The 19569-nt window shown below is 41.6% G+C and overlaps 2 protein-coding genes across 2 annotated transcripts; both read right to left on the bottom strand.

The window, feature by feature from the left end:
- Positions 1–628: 628 nt before the first annotated feature.
- On the bottom strand, positions 629–10933 carry inavaa (innate immunity activator a). The gene is made up of 10 exons (XM_083768780.1): positions 10849–10933; positions 6892–6993; positions 6432–6565; positions 5845–5967; positions 5325–5553; positions 4840–4893; positions 4513–4744; positions 3686–3832; positions 2419–3124; positions 629–1532 (listed from the first exon to the last, which is right to left on the bottom strand). The coding sequence occupies exons 2-10, from the start codon at positions 6953–6955 to the stop codon at positions 1446–1448; spliced, it is 1776 nt and encodes a 591-aa protein (XP_083624906.1). The 5' UTR covers positions 6956–6993; positions 10849–10933; the 3' UTR covers positions 629–1445.
- Positions 10934–12617: 1684 nt separating this feature from the next.
- Positions 12618–16228, bottom strand: LOC310861975 (protein FAM107B; the record flags this gene model as incomplete). The annotated part of the gene is made up of 4 exons (XM_083769711.1): positions 12618–12719; positions 13135–13279; positions 13542–13657; positions 16205–16228. The coding sequence occupies 4 exons, from the start codon at positions 16226–16228 to the stop codon at positions 12618–12620; spliced, it is 387 nt and encodes a 128-aa protein (XP_083625837.1).
- Positions 16229–19569: the final 3341 nt, after the last annotated feature.

Raw genomic sequence — 19569 nt, 5'->3', positions numbered from 1 at the left:
TAATTTTAAAGGTACAGAAGAGGATGTATGGATGTATGAAACCGCGTCTAGTTCTAGATGAGTTGTCAGGCATAATTCCCAGAGCTTACAGTAAAAAATAAAGTGCTTTTTTCCACACTGAGTTATCTGAAGATTAAGTACAAATCAAGGTTGGAGCCAGAAAATGACAGTATGTGACTGTCCCTGTCCACCACTATAGCCAAGAAAAACCCTAATTTTAGCCCATACCACCACCCATGTTAATTATTAGTCAGGATGGTGGTCCTTGGGCTATAATATGTATTGAATAATAAGGTGTGAAGTCTGCTACGTCTGAGGAAACCAGAATATATATTTTATATATATTTTACTCTGGTTAGTGGTACACAACAAGATGTAACAGATAAAGAAACCTGGAAACCGTGAATTGTCCATGAACATTTTTGTGACCCTAATTTAAACTTAAGTAGGGATGTGTACAGACAACCTGAAATACATATGTGTGAGTTTGACGTGATGTTTGTATATGAATAAATAATACCGGTATGCGTAAATGTTGATGAACAGTTTTGGTGTTTCGAAGAACAACATACATGCTCACAAATTGCACTTAGCTAGAAACTTCAGAAATCACAGACAATATCGTTACGTCATTTAAAAAAAATGTTTTATTTCATTTTATTATAAATATACAAACAATATCAAAACTGATACAATCACTTGGTTAGTATCTCAAAATATTGTAGTGAGAAAAGAATCCAACAAACCACTTCACTATTAAAGGCATTAGGGTTAATACAATAAAAAATTACAATAGCAAGGCTTGAGACTTATAGCTTCACATTGTCATCAACCTACAACTATTATTAATTAATTATATAAAAAAGCAAACAATACATTTTCTCCAAAACATTTCCAAAGTATGTATATTAAGATTTTTAGTGATAGTTGTCTATGCTACAATGTAAAAAACATTAAATAGATAAATATAGCATAGACTTATATTAGGACACTTTAACAGAATTTGGAAGCTAGGTGAATCTATTGTGCAAAATGAGTGCCAGACACAAAGAGACTTTTGCGAATTACAGCAAATGTAACATATTAGTCTGTGTGACACATTAGTGAAACAAATCATATCTTTCCTGTCAAAAGGAACCTACCCGATTCACCCTAGTACCGGTAACCTTAAAGAAATTATTTTTAAACATACAATGTATTTTAAAACATAAAATATGTTAAAATAAATAAAACTGGCATACTGCCTATACTTTTAAGTTTTAAATTAAACAATTGCGGAAAGATGCCACGATACCAATAGGTCCAATGTTTTCTGCATTCTGTCAAGGACAGTGTCCAGCCTCTTTGGACATACAATCTCACAGAGAGTCCATTGACTAAATAAATATAAAACGTTTTTTTAATGCATTTCCTACTTAATGCACAGTCCTGCTGAGTTTCCCAGGCTACACCTGACTAACTATTTCAGCATCTTCTTCAACAAACCACTGGACTGGGGTTCCATCTGCAGCTCTCTGGAGAATCACAGAACCCTGGAAAACAAGGTAATTGAAAATCAGTACTCACAAGTGATTTACATATGAATTTGTCACAATTAATTATATTCTATGATAATTTGCAGCACTTCCATGACATGTCTAATTATGCCACATTTGTTTAAAACCCATTTTGACCTGAGATCAGATTCTAAAAATGTCTTCTACATCCTGACAGTTTTCTGAAAAAGCTATGTTTCTATGCCAGTTGTTCTTCGATTTTTCTAAAATATCAGACCTACAAGCTCGTATGAGCTTGTAGATCTGCTATTTTTCAATAGCTAAAGCATAGCATGATGCTAACACCAAAAGCGGTTCCCGCCCAAAATGGGTTAACGCCAGTTATTTAGCCAATTATATAGCCAATTTATTATTACTAATAAACATTGGGAATGATGCAAGTAGGCTGTTGCATGGCCCACCCGGTTATGCACTAGCCATTGTACCCGTCTCTCTGTGTACCCATGTACAGTAGGAAATCTCTGCCTATGTCCCTTTTATGCCCATATATGGAGATATCGGTATTGGTCTGTCCATGACTCCATGTTCATGTTATACCCTATATAAGATCACCATAGATGTTGGATCTACGGTTCTGGACAACTGGATCTCCATATATGCCTATCATAACCAAACGACTCTGCACAGCACTCCCTCGAGTCCTTGCTGAGTACTGATGCGATCCGAGTCGGTCAGCCCCATTCGGCCAGTTCTCCAGATACCGTGAACTACTGGCGGACAGCTGTTCGCATTGATGCTTTTGAGCATTTATTGTAAGATGTGTGGTGATGGCAGTCCACTTCTATTTTAATTTTTCCAAAATTGTAGTAAAGGTGGTACAGGGGGCCAAGCAAAGAAGTGGAAATAGTTTGGGCGTACTGACCTGTTTGTAGGGGGGTAACTGAGGTGAAGCAGGGCTCTTCACTCGGTAGGAGCCCTGCCGGTTCAGGGAGGCTGGACATGACTTCTGGAACTGGTTCCTCTGGTGCCAGGACTTGAGCTCCTCTGAAACCATCTCCCTGGGCATCATACGGCTGGCATGGTTGGGGTACTCCCTTAGCGAGGGGGTTCGTACTAGCCTGTTGTAGGGAGGTGGAGGTTTTAGCATACTCTTGGAAGAGGCAGTGCCCTCCTGCCACTGTCTATGCTGTTGGGAGCGGCTAACAGGGGGAGGCTGGGACAGGTAGCGCTTCTCCCTATTCATCTCCTGAGGGGACAAGGGGAGATCCCCTGCCACAGCCCTGCAGTAGCTTGTTCTAGCCTGGGGCTGGTTGGCATTCCTGTTCACAGCAGGGGATCTGGGGGAGTTGAAAGGGCCTTTTTGGGCCCCAAAATGGAATCCGTAAGGAGGAGGGCAGAGCTTGGGGATCTCTGTGGGTCCATCTCTACTGGGGGAGCTTGTGTAGGAGGATGCTGAGTGGTCCGAGCTGCTGTCCTCAGAGCTGGACTGGTAGAGGTGCTGGGGGGAATACTCAGGAAAGCGCGCCATGAAATCAGTAGCACAGCGCCGCTGTTGCGGCCTGGTGCGCCCACAGTTGTTCGCTGGGCTGAAATGCTCCATGTCAGGCGATGGATTGCTTTTGGAAAGTCTATGGAAAGAATGTGACACGTTAGAAAATATGCTTTCATTAAAAGTGCAGTAAGTGGCAGTATATTTTGTGAAAATATGTGTTAAATAAATAGCTATTCTATATTCTGATAGTAATCATTGATATAGAGTGTTTGTTCAGTAACAGGGTTCTCCCTGTCTCCCTGCTCTTTAACAGACTATATATTTTTTAGGTCAGAATACCAATTTTATCCAATCAGGATAGAGAACTCATACAGGATACAGGAAAAACAAGTGAAATTGGATGGGATGACACAAACGGGCAGACACAATTGGAACTGGAACACTGTAAAAACGAAGCTGATAAATGGGTATCCTCTCCGGATGATTGCCATGATGACGGCAACCAACCTGAAAATGTATATTCTGTTTATTAAAGAGCTAGAGAGAACCCGTAATTGATCATACACAGCACCTTTAATTGCCTCAAAGGGCAAGAAAACACCTGCATCTCAAAATACCCCTGAAATTCAGTTTAGGTAAGTGCTAACTATAAATACATCTTCAATAGTATTGTCTTTACTCTTTAGGATCTACTCACCTGAAAGACTGGGTGTATTGTCGGCGTACGTGCAGCTCTGGGGTGGAGGGGGCACTGCTGGAGTGGTTGTGACGCAGTGCCAGGTTCTTGATAAACTGACAGGGAAGAACCCTACCATCTGCACACACTGGAGTTCCCACTGGACTGCTGCACACAACAAAAGGCAAGACGGACACAATTAGGGATGCAACTATCGATTAGTTTGTTATTATTCTATTGAAGACTTTTTCGATTAATCAAGTACGGTAATTAAGAAGTGCATTTATATATATGGTAGCCTATACAGTATATTTTTGAGGGGCGCTATCCCAGCTTTCCGGGTTTGTGTAAACACAAACATTGGCTTGTGATTGGCTGATCACCCCATAGCGATGATTTCATTGGCTGAGCAAAGTACATATTGAAGATAAAAGTGAGGGCAGAAAAGTGAAGACAGAAAAGTGAGGATGCAAATTGTGATTGGCCAGAATGAGATTATTATGTATGATGAAGTATGATAAGAGCGCACCTCACTTCACATAGGTGTGATTTTTATATACAGTAACAACGAATCGATGCAGATTTTTTTTTTTTTTTTTCCTACTCAACTGATTCGAATAGTCAGTCTGGTTAACCACTGGAGCCCTATTTTCTTGTGATGTATTGTGAGCTTACAGGTGGGATATTGTTGCAATATTTTTTTATAATTACTGATTAGTTTGATTAGCTGTTGTGCCCCTAGACACCATAACCTGATGTAGAATGGGCTGCTTGATGAATACTTTGGAAGACTACTATACATTGAGGACTTTTGGGGATGTCCTCATGCTTTGGGCATTCTTACTTACTTGGACCTGCTGCTGCAAGCAGATTGAGGCTTTGAGGGCTTCCAGTAAGGCTGATCCAGACTGGACTCTTTCCATGGAGAGTTCTTGATGGGAGAGAGCTTGTACTCCACACTGGCATGGCTCGAAGACTGCTGGGAAGACTGGAGGGAGCTGGTTGATGATGACGATTGAAGAGGGTCTGCATAGGGGGAGCTCAGGGCCGGAGGAGAGAGGGGGCCAGAGGAGTCCATGTCTACGGTGGATCGGGAGGATGAGATAAATGGGAAATGAGGCTAGACTGTTTCAAATGAGTGACCATGATTTTTTACAAGCAAAAATCCAACTTACCATCATCCATGCCGACTGCATCAGATAAGGAGCTGTCATCAGACATGGATAGATCTAGGAACAGAGACAGAACTGTTTTAATTTAGTGTAGAATCCTAGCGTCCCGTCCCTAGTCTGGAAATGTCATACTAGGTGGACATTAAGCAAAAAATCACCCGTTGCTCCTGACATGCGTTGCGTCGTGCTTGCAGTTAGGGTTAGGTTAGGGTGTCGGACTGTTAGTATGTCGGAACCTGTACCCAAAAATAGCAGATCTACAAGCTGTTGTGAGCTTGTACTACTAGTTTTTTCAGTGAAGACATTTGGTATAGAGGGGGAAAAAGGAGGGGCGTAAGTATAGACCCCTGGAGGACCTCGATCAATCAAGTATAAGCTTTAAGTTTAAGTGGTTAAAGTGAACGCTTCATGATCAAACTACAACTTTTCCATTCATGAGACTCCTGCGGTGCATCGTTTGTCCTGAAGGGGGCAGCAGTGTCACTCACCTTTGTGTTTGGTTGGGATAGTGGTTTCCAAGGAGCGTTCATTCCTGTTCCTGTGCTGCAACACAACCACTTGCAGTTCTTTCACTTTCCTCTCTTCTCTCTTGAACTGCTGCAGTCTGCTCTTCTTCTGCGGTTTACTGAGTTTCTCTTCCAGCGAGAGTTTCCGGGCTGCTTCAAAGATCTGGAGCTGAAGGGCCAGGTCAGCCTCCAGTCCCTGTAACACTGAATTCTGGTTTAAGAATAAAATTCCTGGGATTAGTTCAGAATAAGTTTAACCCTCTCTATTTTATCATTTTTTCCAAAATTTGTCCAAAGGGGAGAATGGGAAATCTATGTCCATTGTCCACCCTTTTCTTTATTTAGTTCAGTTAAACTTTAGACAGTTAGACATGAAAAAGAGACAATGAGAAGGAGCCATAAAAGGAATATACTATCATGATCCTAGGTCAGCTATAGCCAATTCTGCTTGTTTACCCACTATGATGCGTGTGATAAAGTAGATGGTGATATTGGACTGTACCTCTCCATTCTGATGGATCAGGCCTTCATCCAACTTGAAGGCTGCTCCTATCCTCCTGCGAACCCGAGGGGGCTTCTCATCAGGCATCAGAGGATAGTCAGAGGACATCTTTCCAGTCAGCTCCTGTGAAGACAAAGGCCAAAGTCAGATCCCAGGGCATTGTGAAAAAAAAATTTCCCCAGCTACTACACATGTTATGATATATATACTGTAGCTTAAGCTTGACCCGTTAGTATTGACCTTTATCTGTTTGGCTAGTACTGTTCATCTGTTTGGCTAGTACTCTTCATCTGTGTAATCATACTGATATACTTGTGACGTCATGGTTACTGCTTTATCAGCACAATGTAGCCTATGCCCAATGATAGATGCAACTAATATCACACAACAGTTTCTTAAATGTATTAACCACATACAGAGAATATATAGTTCACATTACATGACAACTATAAATGCTCTCTGTCTTGCACCTTGCACACAGGTAGGCCATACATGGAGACCCACATGAAATCATTCAATCATCAATCATTGTTCAATCAATCAATCTTTGTTACTAAATATTTTAATCAACTGTAAAATACACCCACCGCCTCTCTAATGCAAAGCTTCCGGAGCTCTAGCAGACAGAGCTCCAGGCGGTCCTCCAGAACTTGGTGCTTCATCTTCAAGGCCCTTGTATGGGTGGTCAGGTCCTTCACTGGGGATGTGGGGCTATCTGGGCCTGTAAGTCATGAAAAGATTCCATCATCAGTCTATCATCACCATGGTCATTAACAGCAGATACTTATGCTAATGTTGGTGTGACATCCGCCAACATTTTGCAACAACTTAAATAATTTAATTACAAATTGGTATTGTCCATTTTCAAGACGAAAACCAAATAAATACATTAACTGAAATTCAATATTTTTGTCAACCAAAGACTATCAGACTGTTTTGTAACAAGAAAGAAACTTTCATGTAAAAGATTTGCACCTATCTTTTCGCATTGAGGTACCCTATTGCTTAAATAATGGTGTGTTTGGTGTTTTGGAGTGAAGTTCTTACCAGAGTGCAAGATGATCCCACTGTCAGTGTCACTGATCTCATCTTTGCTCTCCACTGTCGTCATCTTCACTCTCTCTTCGGAGAATTCAGTTCTAGCAATACCTGTAAGCAGAGTTTGATCAGATGACAGATGAGTGATCAACTAAAAAAATAGCTAACTTTTTTTTAAAACCCTTTTATACTTGGTTCTACTTCTCTTCAACAAAAGTGAATTAATCGGCAAGAGTCCATTCACACACTTATCCATGCAACCCCCTGCCTCCCTCCCATGGTCCCTCCCTGCTCCTCAATCACAAAGGCAGCAGACCCCCATGCTTGACTCGGCACATGTGCAGAGGTTAATCCGAATCGGGGTGCCATGGTGACGGGGCACGGCGCGGATGCCCAGGGGAGCGTGTCGCTCTGACTCGCTCATGAGGCGTGTCAGAGGATGTTTAAAAGAGCCCAGACCCAGAAAAAGAAAGCAGATGGCAGCAGGAATTACCACACTCGTGGACTGCACCTGTTCCCCCCGTTCGCCCCTCCCACAGCTCCTATTCAACCAGTGTCCAGAGAGCCCTCCAGGGACTTTGAAGTGGAAGAATGTCTCAATGTTTCAACGATGGGCTTGTCTGCACAACATCAGAACACATAAGGCCCGGTGCTGATTCATGTGCCACATTGGCCACTGCGCCTCAAAGCACTACTCGTAAACAAGAGGGCACAATTCAAGTTTATGATCTATTCTGTGCCAGAACATCTGACAGAGAATAAACAAGAGTGCAACGGGAAAAAAGAGAGACAATGGCAAGAGAAGAAAACAATGACAACAACAACAACAATGCGGGGAGCATGTTTTGTGAAGATGTTTTGTGATTTCATGTCAAATCAAGCCATTAGGTTTCTGGATGGGTTGAGGACACTGCTTAAGGATAGCCTAAGCGATAACTTTTCAAGTTTTCAAGAGAATTATATGTTTCTGTGTGCTTCCTTTTGGTTGATTAATTTGTCTTTGGTCTCACATGTCCGGCATCACTCAAGGCCGCTCTCAGTAGATATTTCAGTGGATCACAATAGACTCCTTCATGGTTGTTAACCTGATTAGAGGATATGATTAACTTCCCTTCTTTCTCTGTTATACTGTACAACCATGGAACCACAATGCATAAACTAAACAACACCCCTGTTTACCCATATCATGAAAAGCCTACTTTAATAGAAAATTATTATCAAACAAAACTTCAACAATATTTCTGGGTCAAGGGACTCAAGCAAACACACACACACACACACACACACACACACACACACACACACACACACACACACACAGTGAACGTGTGTTAGCAAGGCCTTCATAAGCCTAGGTCCTGCTATCTCTTAATAGTGTTTGGAGATGTGTATCAGGCCTTTCCTGTTAGGGACCAGAACGATACAGGACCTGTGTGGATGAGAACGTCCTTTGACAGGATGTTATTGTGTCAATCCCACAGACTCAGCCCTTTCAGTGCAGTAACTCATGTGAACTGATGCAGCTTTGAGTGCACGGTAACACAATGAGTAACAGGCGGCCTGACTGTGCACTGCTTCTCAGTGAAAACAGTGCAACAAAAGGTCCCATATGCACCAGCCGGGGTAATCTGCTGTGGGTGAAATATCTGCTGACACCTCTGGCTTCAGCCTAAGAATGTTATTGGTCTGTGTTGCACCAATATTGAGACAAGGCTTCAACGAGAGGGGATAGGACGGAACAGTTGCTGAGTGAGTATGCAAGGTAGGGGCCTACACAGGGAGGCTTCTGTGCTGAGAGACACATGGCTCTGCAGCGATATAAAACTAAGGACGTCAACAGGAATTCAGGCCGGTAATCAGAGACAGGCAGGGTAATGTGGGATTTACCCACTTACACTCCATAACTTTCTGAAGACTTTCACAATGTCTGTGGTCGGAGGTCTGGGCCGACTGAATGAGTGGGTGGGTTGTGGATCTCAATAGAAGTTACAAACCCATTCCCAAAAATGTTTCATCACTTGTCTTTACAGGAACTGTGTTCGTAGGAGTGCTGAAATCATGCTGCGATGAGCGCCTTTATCAGCGCTTTACTACAATGATTTATGACAGGAATAGCAGTCAATTTCCTGAAGAACTATGTTCTAACACTGAAATCCCCACCCATTGCACCCAACCAACAGACATGACTTAATTGCTGTTGAAAAAACATGCTAATGATGCCCATCTAGGAACTTGTCAGCAATGGTAGCTGGCCATTCCACCCATCCTTGCTGCTCAAAAATGTAGCATATAACATTTACGGAAGTGGGTGTTTATGGCAGGGAGATTATGATGTGGATTGACTGTCTCCCAGACATCCCCACCACCCTTTCCCATGAGCCCATGGAGTTGTGATCTCCTGGAATGCTGCCACCACTGTGCTCATTACCACTGTGGTCGGGCCTTGGAATTGCCAATGGAGACCAGCCTAGCCTAGGAAACAGTGAGGGATGCCTGAAACCAGACCGAGGCCCATGTGAAGCCTGTAATTAAGATTCTCGAGTGAATGCTGATACTATGGAAGAAACCAAACGACTTTACAGTATGCCTTATTTCAGAGTCTGATGAACAGCCAAAATCCATTCAGCAAAATTGATCCATGCTGCACACAATGTGGGCTGCTGGAGGAAAAGTGAATCAATGTGGGGAAGTACTGAAACAAAAAAAAGGTTAAGCATTGTGCGAGGAGCTATGATCTGAACTCCAGCAACATGCTTTGTAGCATGTTGTTGGAGTCTGATCATAGTGCCTCATACAAGTATGAACTATGAAGCCTCATACACCGCAGCAGACTCTGGACATGGGTCATAATATACATATCAACTCCCAAAGCCACAGTGATAAGGTGCTGACATCCTAACTAAATCCAAGGGGAAAAAAATTGCTCCGATTCTGGCAGCCTTTTTACTGTGTCAACTTCCATTCAGATCACCACTATTATTGTAGTGCAGCAGGCTTATATTTCCAAGAGAGACAATACAAAGGTAATAAGCCCCATAGAACTTGTGCGTTCCCAGTCAGCCAGGCCATATGCTGGCCAGACATAGCAGCTATGTCACAACTCAAGGACAACGTAAATATATAGGGCAAGAAGAGATGCTCCATTGTTCTGCAAAAGCTTTAGGGTTGGAGTTCATGACACTGACTACCTTTGAGTTATAATGTCATTGAATGGTCACCGATGGTCATCTCTCCATGCAGGATGTGGTTTTGTCATTCTCCATTCTCACACTGAAAAATGTCACAAGATATCCTGAAGCAAAGTAACACCGAAGTGTTAACATTTGCACCATGAGAGTAGGCCTAACTGTCAACAGATTGTCTCGCAACACATTTGTGTTTATTCTGTTGGCAGCGACAGCCATTAACCAATGGGTTGCCTTTCTTTCATTCACAAATAATGGAGCCTCTTTACCATATGCGAAAACCTTTATTTTCTTTCATTTAATGCTAAATCTTGTTCATCTACAAGTGTGACTGTGCATGGAGACAAAAGCTGATTGGAATGGCCAGACATACTCATCCACCACAGCCATCCTGTATGAATGAGCAACTGTTTAGGCTAACAAGCCTAACAATAATCAGCAGGATGTGAATCAATAAATGACTAAAATCTCTCAAATACAGGGATGACATCAGAACAAAGAATGAGCTATGCAACAACAACAACAACGATGATGATAATAATAATAATAATAATAATAATAATAATAATCCCAGTACACAGTAGTAGTAGAAGTAATAATAATGCAACCACAGTTAAAACCATTAGCATTTTCTCATTTTGATTTGATGGCTGGCACAAAACATAATATCATTAATAGATTTCAGCCAGTTTATAATGTAGCCACTCAAGTAGGTCTACAGATTTGGCTACCAAGATTGATTTCTAAATGTCATGCTGCATGTTTATCAGTCTGAACTCACCTTTAAAATTGTGTCCCGTAGCCTACTCTCCTTTTTTCACACGCTGAGCGCTCAGCATCACTTTTAAAGGTATCAAGAGTTGTGACTGACTGACTGACTGACTCTGACTGACTATCCGAGAAGTGATGAGAGTGAGCGGCTTGCCGGCTTGGCAACAGAGTGGGCGTTTCGCTTGGGACATCTGTCCCAGACCACACCATTCTCTTCAGGTGGGGGATAAAGTCGTTTCTTTTGCGTATAGTAGTTTAATCTATTATCTTGTTCACAGTTCATTGCTATTTTTGACGCAAAAGCCTCACGAGTTTCGAAAACTTATTTCTGGTAACATAAAGACGATCCGTGGAATATGGTATATTTCCCTGAATCCCCCTCCCCCTACTAGTTCAGCATGGTGTGGTCTAGTAGTACGCTGCTTGCTTTCCAGACACGCTCTGCTCCATTGACACAGCACGCGACTCACCGGGGGGTGCTGAAAGCAACATAAAGGAATTGCCTGGGGGGGAGAAACTTTTGGAACTGGAGAGACAGCTGGCTGGTGAAAGCCTACCAACTATAATTAGGTGCTACCGCTACGGCAGTGCACGACACGCGTAAATACAATAACACCACAACATCTCCCAGTTTGTTTTGGCCCCTGTTTATTAAATATAGATATATATATTTAATTAAATGAATTAATTTAAGTCAACCATCCCAATCCATGTCTAACTTCCACCAAGGAAAGGAAAAGCCTCCCTCCAGATGGCCTGCTTTCTTCTCTCGCCCCATGATGGAATGAAAAGGTCAGCTAATTAAACAAAGTCCCATATCCATGTGAAAGAAGCCTCGTGCCCTTTGGAGGTTTGGGTATGTGTGACTTGTGTGTAGAGGTGGAGCTGCCTGCAAATCGATTCGCACATTTGAGGGTTCCGAGCGCCACAAACCGGTGCACAAACACCTCTGAACAGCTTCATTGTCACAACAACACATGCTAAAAGCAAGTGTCAGATATATGCCTACAAATACAAACAAACATTGAAAACGCACACAATTCAGGAGTATTAATATCGTCTCCCAACAAATGTTTATTGCATTGTCTTATTTATAATTATTTTGACATTTCCCACAAGAGAACGCTTTTCCTTACAAATGTTCCCCTCCAATATTTCAACAACACAACAAAACCAAAACACAGACAAGCACAAAAATAAGAAAAGAGATAAGTAATAAATTAAGAATTTGCTTGCAGTGATCATATGGATATGGCCCTTCCAAGAAACAAACAATTAAAGATCCATGCTGCAAACCAAAAAGAAGAAATAAGATCACTGTTTTCTTATTTCTTCTTCTGGTTTGCAGCATGGATAGAAAATGCCCACCTATTGTAAACAAGTGTAATGCTTTATGGTGTCGTCCACTCACTGTTAACAGTTTTTGTATTGAGTTGTACTTGAAATGTACTGTCATTCTGCAAACTGTTAATAAATCAATCAATCAATCAGCTAGTCATAAAAAATGATTTCACTTTCACCTCCTTTATAGTGGAAATAAAAGAAAGAAAGAAAGAAAAAAAAAAGAAATAAAAGAATCATGAAAATATGGCTAAGGGTTTTCTGTCCTATACAATTCAGATATGATTTATTACTTTACATTTGACATTTAAACAGTCCTTTGAAAGTCCAGTCAGAGATAACTTGGTTGTTTGCTTTGCAATTTGTCTCTGTATGACACAAAATAAACATTAACAAAGGATGGCTGTAGTGAGAGGCTGCAAGGGTTGAAGGGAGCTGTCACTGCTCAGATGTGTGTGTGTGTCGCAGGTTGTCCCTCACACGAACAAACTCTGGGATCTTCTTCTGATCCTCTCGTCGCCCGATTTCCTCCTGTTCATACTGACAACAACAATTTAGTCAGCATATCACTCATTGGTATTATCATCAACAATATTAATGTTTGATGATTATAGATATAGGGAAAAATCTATTATTGAAATCTGTCTGTCTGTCTGTCTGTCTGTCTGTCTGTCTGTCTGTCTGTCTGTCTGTCTGTCTGTCTGTCTGTCTGTCTGTCTGTCTGTCTGTCTGTCTGTCTGTCTGTCCGTCCGTCCGTCCGTCCGTCCGTCCGTCCGTCCGTCCGTCCGTCCGTCCGTCCATCCGTCCGTACGCCCAGCCAGCCAGCCAGCTACTTGTGCACCCCTATATCCTTAAAATGTTTTGTTATAATGCCTTTACAATATGTGTCTCTACTGTCTCAACTGTTTAAATGTTAAATGCATTTTGTCCCCACTATAGTGTGCAGTATCCTAACCTCTTGCAACTTCTGCTGCCTTTTGCGGAGCTCTCTCTCCAGGTCTGATGGCCGCCGTTGAGCCATCTCTGCCTCCCTGTGCAGATCCAGCCTCCGTTGCTCCAGTACTCGCTTCAGTTCGGGTTTCTGCTCCAGGAGAAGGCCTCTGTAGAGCCAATCAATCAATGATATACACAACACACGCACGCACGTGTGCGCGCGCGCGCACACACACACACACACACACACACACACACACACACACACACACACACACACACACACACACACACACACACACACACACACACACAGAAAAGTTCAGTCAGAAAAGTTCAGTCACCCACTCTGCATTGTATTCCAGGTCAACTGTATTGTCATCATGTGATGGAACAAGAGAGCCATTCAAATCAAGAGGGTTCCAGTACCGTTTGTGGTTGAGTAGGAGCTCTCTGTGCAGCTCATGGTGACTGGGGGTCTCCATGGTGGAGCCATTCAATTTCCTGTGCTGAATGGCTTCCTCAGCAGCTCCGTCCGCTGAGGACTGGCAGGACAGAAGTGCAAGACCAACACAGTTCTCTGGAGGACATAAAATAACTATCACTGCAGTCAACATTCACTTTGGAATCCTATAGTACTGTCTATTTCTGAGACCCAAAAGAGGCAACTAGCTATTTAATGTGTGGTCCATCCCTGTGGAATGTATAGAATGCATGTGCTAAATAATAAAAACATAATTTAAAATATTGCTCAAATTAACCTTTGGAAGTACCACGTTTTTTGTTTTTTTATTACATTCCATAGGGCTGGACCATACATGGACAAATGACATCGTCAACTCGCGACTTTAGTTATAGAGTGCAATTCTAATGTATTTAATCATATAAGGCTTATTAGCCAGGAATCCTTTTAAATGAACAAGATGTTGGTGTGCACCACATTATCAGCCTCAGCACTGTTCATTCATCTAATTAAAAAACGTAAGTGTAAATTAAACTAGCTTTAATAATCCAATCCATAATAATATCCATTGTGAAGTACAACTGGCAGAAAAAGACTCGCTCTCATAAACTATTAATAAAGACTCCTTTAGACAGAGACAGAGACTAAGGCATTTCATTTTAACATGCTTATAAAGTGCTGTGTGCAAAGTGAGGGGTGCAAATGTCCAAAATGTAGCAAATGTAGCAAACGTTTCAGTCCAAGGACCTTCGTCAGTGCTATTTGAGTGGATCACAGACAGTTGCTGTTGTTCTTAGTAGTCTCGTGTAGCCAGACTGTTGCCTCTCGCAATTTTCAAATGCTTATAGCATTTGGAGATTGTGGAATAGTTGTCTGCTGAGGATCAAAGGTCATCAAGGCCACTACTCAAGGACATCACCATGGCAATGGTGGGGCGTGGACATAACAGTGTGAAGTACAACACTGCATATAAATAATAAATGTGTTATTTTATTAACCAAGGACTTATAATACTATACCATATAAGAAGGTACATTTGCAGAATCATTTGTAAGAAGCACTTATTTTCCAGTTTATACAGTTTATATATAAGTTTCGATCATAGGTCTTAATTATTAATCACACATCATGATACCTTTTCGTTGGTGTACAAATCCTTGCCCCCGAAAAATTCCATTCTGTTTAAAAGTGGAAAGAAGAAACAACTGTAAACTTTACTAAAAGTTTTAGTCCTCTACTACATAATACAAAACATGGTTGACCTGGAGACTGAAACAAAGCTTAAATAAAAAGAATCGCCACATGCAAATATTTACTGATAGTGATAAGACAATATTCATCATAAATCTAGTGTGTCATTAGAATATTTACAATTATTGTCACAATAAGTTCGTTTTCTTTGCATTTTCAGGTGAAGATTGACCTATTATAATAGATAGTCTTGATAGATACATCTACCGCCACACCCACGTGAAACCAGATAACCAAACTCTCCTTTACAAGAAATGAATAGGATCCTATGAAGCAGTGAACAGATGGAAGATGCTGTTGTGACTGCTCTCTGACCAAAGTCAATACCAAATTTCCTGTGAGCTTCAGGGTATGAACTATGAATGGAAACAATTCTTCCCAGCTACTGATTGTGATTGTTACAGCTCACCAGCGTGTTGGAGAGTTTATTGTCATACAGTACTGACGTGAAACACTAAACCATTAAAATGTTACTCATTTGTGGATGAAGAAGTTGGGGAAAAAGTGCATACTGTATCTCCCATCAAAACTAAAGAAAAACAACTAAAGATAGTTTGTATATTATACAAACTCTCGACAATGAGCCTTGCGCCGCCCTCTCTGACCTGTCACAGGTCCAGTTTACTTTCTCTTACAGCTGAGAACTGACCAGTCCTCATAATGCAGTACAAGTTGGTAATATTCCAGCTCCATATATGACATGATATATCATGCTGAACTTGTGAACTTGATTGTCAATTACAATTAGTGAGCCTTCTGTGTAGGATTGGGTAGTATATCGATATAATATCAATATCGTTATCGTAATCAATTTATTTACCATCAAAAATGTATTGGAAATAATAGCTGAACACACACACACACACACACACACACACACACACACACACACACACACACACACACACACACACACACACACACACACACACACACACACACACACACACACACACACACACACACACACACACACACACACACACTCACACTCACACTGTCCAGTTTTAAGGTGTTTTCAGGCGTAAGGTTTGAAAAAACTAAACTGTATAACTGGATTGTCCTTTCATTCTCCCCAGTCCACCAGCCAAATAAGGTCTCAGAATGTACTGACTACCAAACTGTCAGCTGCTGGGAATTAGATTTAGTCATCTTGATCGTCCTAATCTACCAGATTATAATGGTTCACACTGCACTATAAGAAGGTGGTACCCATTTTACATGTCCTTAAAGTTTGTGTAATTCACTGCTCTATTATTACCTACATGCAGAAATCACTTCCAACTCTGACAGATGAGATACCATCAGATCAGACTGTGACCGCTCAGTCACCCATGAATAAATGTATTAGAATTTAGAACAGCCTGCGAGAACTCACTTTCTTCGCGTCTGACCCCTCCATGGCGGGGTGGCCGCCAAACCCCAGGCAACAGTTTCAATCCAGATACAATGATCTCCTGCTTTTAGTTATTTGTCCATAGCACCTCCTCACATAATACAGTTGTCTGGTTGTTTCATGCATGCAAATCCAACAGTGCTGTTGATGTGGGAGCCTAGAATTAACGAGACACCTAGCAGTACGTAGTAAACATACACTGACATCCCATTACGCCATTCAAGATTAACTCAGAGCCTCCCCAAGGCAGAGGATACAAGATTAGCTAATTGCCATCGACATCAGCTAGTGTGGCTCTATCTCTCTCAGCCAGAGTTGTTGTCTACTCTTTGACTTTAAAGCCATTTAACAGTGTCTAGTAATCCAACAACAAAACAGAATCAGCTTTATTGTCACATCAGGTTTACTGTAGTAAAAAGAAGTTCAGACGGGCTTTGGATAATTTATTTATATTATTATAAATTATAGGCCTACCGGTATTACATTTTGTTTTACTAGTTATTGTTTCATTTTGTTATATGCTATTTATTATTATTCTAATATGTGTACAGTCTGCAGATTCACTCTATGTTCACATTATGGTAAAAAGAAAAAGCAATAGTTTCCTGGGGGGTGACAGTCAATTCAGTGGAGGATAAGCTGTGATTTGCGATACTATTTACATGGACAAAACAAAGATTACCACTCCCTTTATTCTTATTGTACTGTGACTGTCTCGTCTGTCTGGGACAGTGTGTCCAGCAAAGGGTTCTGTCTGGTCATCCCAGAGAGCGTCATTTCACCTTATGGCCACATGAGGGCAACAAACGTTATCCCCGACCCCAATTTCCCATGATTCCCTGCGTTAAACAAAAACCGGATGTGTTCAAGTGTTTAAAAGGACCCGGATGTTTTCATGCTCTTATTTGGAATGAATGTGGCGTGGCGTGTGTGTTGGATGCTAGGTTGTATGAATTAATTTAAGTGAGTGTTTGTTCGTGACGTGTGTCGTGTATGGTTGTATGTTTCGTCTGTCTGCTTGTTGTTTGTTTAAAAAAATCTACACAGTGATCTTATTTGATCTGATCGGAGTTGGGCCTTGCTCTGATCCAGAAATGATAGAAACCGACATGCTAGCCTCCGTGGCGATGATGCATCTCCATTAACATCAGGGCCTCCACAATGGACATTGTGGGAAGAGAAGTGATGAGTTGATCAGATATACTAGCTCTAAGTGAACTCTGGCTAGTCTTGAGCTTCACGATGGGCAATGAGTATAGAGGCGATTCTGATCTCACCATAATTTCGAAATTGTGCTTCCATTAATAGCTCCCGGACCACTTGAACCATATTTTTTCTCCAGAAGCTCAAAGCCATTGCGTGCTGTCTTTTACATTGTATGCTCCACATTGTTGTAGGACCACATTGTAGTTTACAGATGGACATGCCTGAAACACTGTTTTCTTTCTTCATTTTCTTTTCGCAGATAAGTAAGCCTGGGACCGAGGCTAGCTCTGGTCCATAGCCCTGCGCATTGGGCAGAATCGTAGAAGCAGTAGAAGGCTATGGACCAGAGCTAGGACCGAGGCTAGCATTGGCTTGGACTTGGAGTTTCTCCAGTTTAAGCCATGTGATTAGGTTGGCGCAGAGTGGTGGACACTGGTGTTGATTAACTGGCGACAACTCTGTAAAAAAAAAAATCCAAATGGGTGAAGCAAATCACCGATACGTCACGAAACTCCTTCGGGCGTCGGTAGTAGTACGTCACCAGCACAAAAGAAATCCACTTTTCTGCTTTTGTGGGGTTTCAACTTTCATGATGGCGGTTAGGTTAGCATTGTTAACCAGCATTAGCTGCCACCTGCCGGAGTTAGATGAAACTGCAAAATATCCACCCAAAGTGAGACAGTCCTTGGTGTATTATTGATTTAAGTATTTATTAACGGTTCATTTCAAGCACAACTAGATACAAAAACGGAGTGGATGACACCATAAAGCATTACACTTGTTTAGAAGAGGGTCCACCGTTTTCAATTCCTAACATTTAGAGACTTACAAATATACACTTCAGGAAATCATCATAAAGGAGGTAAAAAGAGGGGGTGGGGGGGTTGGGGATTCAGATTTTCTGCAACATGCAGTTTCGAATTGCAGCCGTCCGTAGGTGCCCTTTTAGAGCGGTTTTGAATGAAGGTCTTAGCCCACAATGTTCAAGATTGTCCTGGCTGTCTAATACCAGTATTTCTGATTTAGACTGCAATAAAGGCAAAATAATTTGATATTTTGTTCGTCCCCATTTGCCTTTTCTATCAGTTCATGTTGTGCTGCTGCCCTTTTATTTCTCCCGTCCGTTCTGAACCAGGACAAAACGACACGCGCACACCCCTCACCTGTCCCTTTTTTGCACTCTAATAAATAATGCTTGAACTGTTCCTACCTGATCTGCTGTATGATACTGTGAAGTTCTTTACAAAGTTGGGTGGCAGCTACTGAAAAAATGGTGTTGGTGTGGTGTATAACAATACACCACCTCTGACCTGGATGGGAGACTCCCGTCCAGGTTTGCCTGAAGGAAACCAAGCCAAAATAAGTTACTTTTATGTACCTGTACACAAGGCACACATTGGACCTTTCACATTTTCTCCCCTTATTCTTTTAGGACACTGATTAAAATGTAGACATATTGGTTCTTTCAATTCAAAGGAGCTATATTACATGTGTATATGTGTGTCTTTAAACGTTTTTATGAATTGAAAATGGAGGATTGTATGTGCCTGGAAGGCCTGTCTTGATCTAATCAGCCTTTGATCAAGCTGTATGTAAAAGACCATGTCACACCTATTGTTTGTTATGTTAGGTGACCCTGCTGGGCCTGGCTTAGCTATGGCTAGGGAGTTCCTGTCTCAGCGGGGCAGCGAAAGACAAAGCGTCTGTGTTGTATTGTACTCTTTGTGATGGTCATGTTTATGTGTGGACCTGCTTCTGGAGTATAACCTAGTGAGAAGCTCAGGAGGTCTGGTGGGGAGGAGACCACGAGAGAGATGTGCTAAGGGAGAGAATACTAATAGATGCAGGCCTGCTAGACTGAGAGATGCTGTTTGCTTGTTGTTGCTGTGTTCTTCTGAATAAACTTTTAAGATATACATGTTATTCACCTTCCGGATGGACATATATAATATTTCCAATCTGTTAATACAATTTTCAATCAATCAAACCTTCACCAACATGTTCCTTAAAATATTTTCTTAATGTCAACAAAGTCCATGATCACAACACCAGAGGGAGTTCCATAAACCACGTTCAACCCAGATTCGGCTCAAACAAGGGGTTAAAGGGGCATGGTGTACAGTCGGTAGAGGTGCTACCAG

Source organism: Protomyctophum parallelum, assembly GCF_964188405.1.
Source record: "Protomyctophum parallelum genome assembly, chromosome: 7".
In the NCBI taxonomy this organism is placed as follows: Eukaryota; Metazoa; Chordata; class Actinopteri; order Myctophiformes; family Myctophidae; genus Protomyctophum; species Protomyctophum parallelum.
Note: the sequence above shows the minus strand (reverse complement) of the source record. Positions and strands in the feature narration are given on the sequence as shown.

Coding starts and splice junctions, on each gene's coding strand:
- inavaa (XM_083768780.1), bottom strand. CDS start 6,955: ATGACGACAGTGGAGAGCAAAGATGAGATCAGTGACACTGACAGTGGG. Junction 4,745..4,839: donor TGCAGTCGGCATGGATGATG/GTAAGTTGGATT, acceptor GATCCACCGTAG/ACATGGACTCCTCTGGCCCC. Junction 3,125..3,685: donor CAATACACCCAGTCTTTCAG/GTGAGTAGATCC, acceptor TTCTTTCCATAG/ACTTTCCAAAAGCAATCCAT.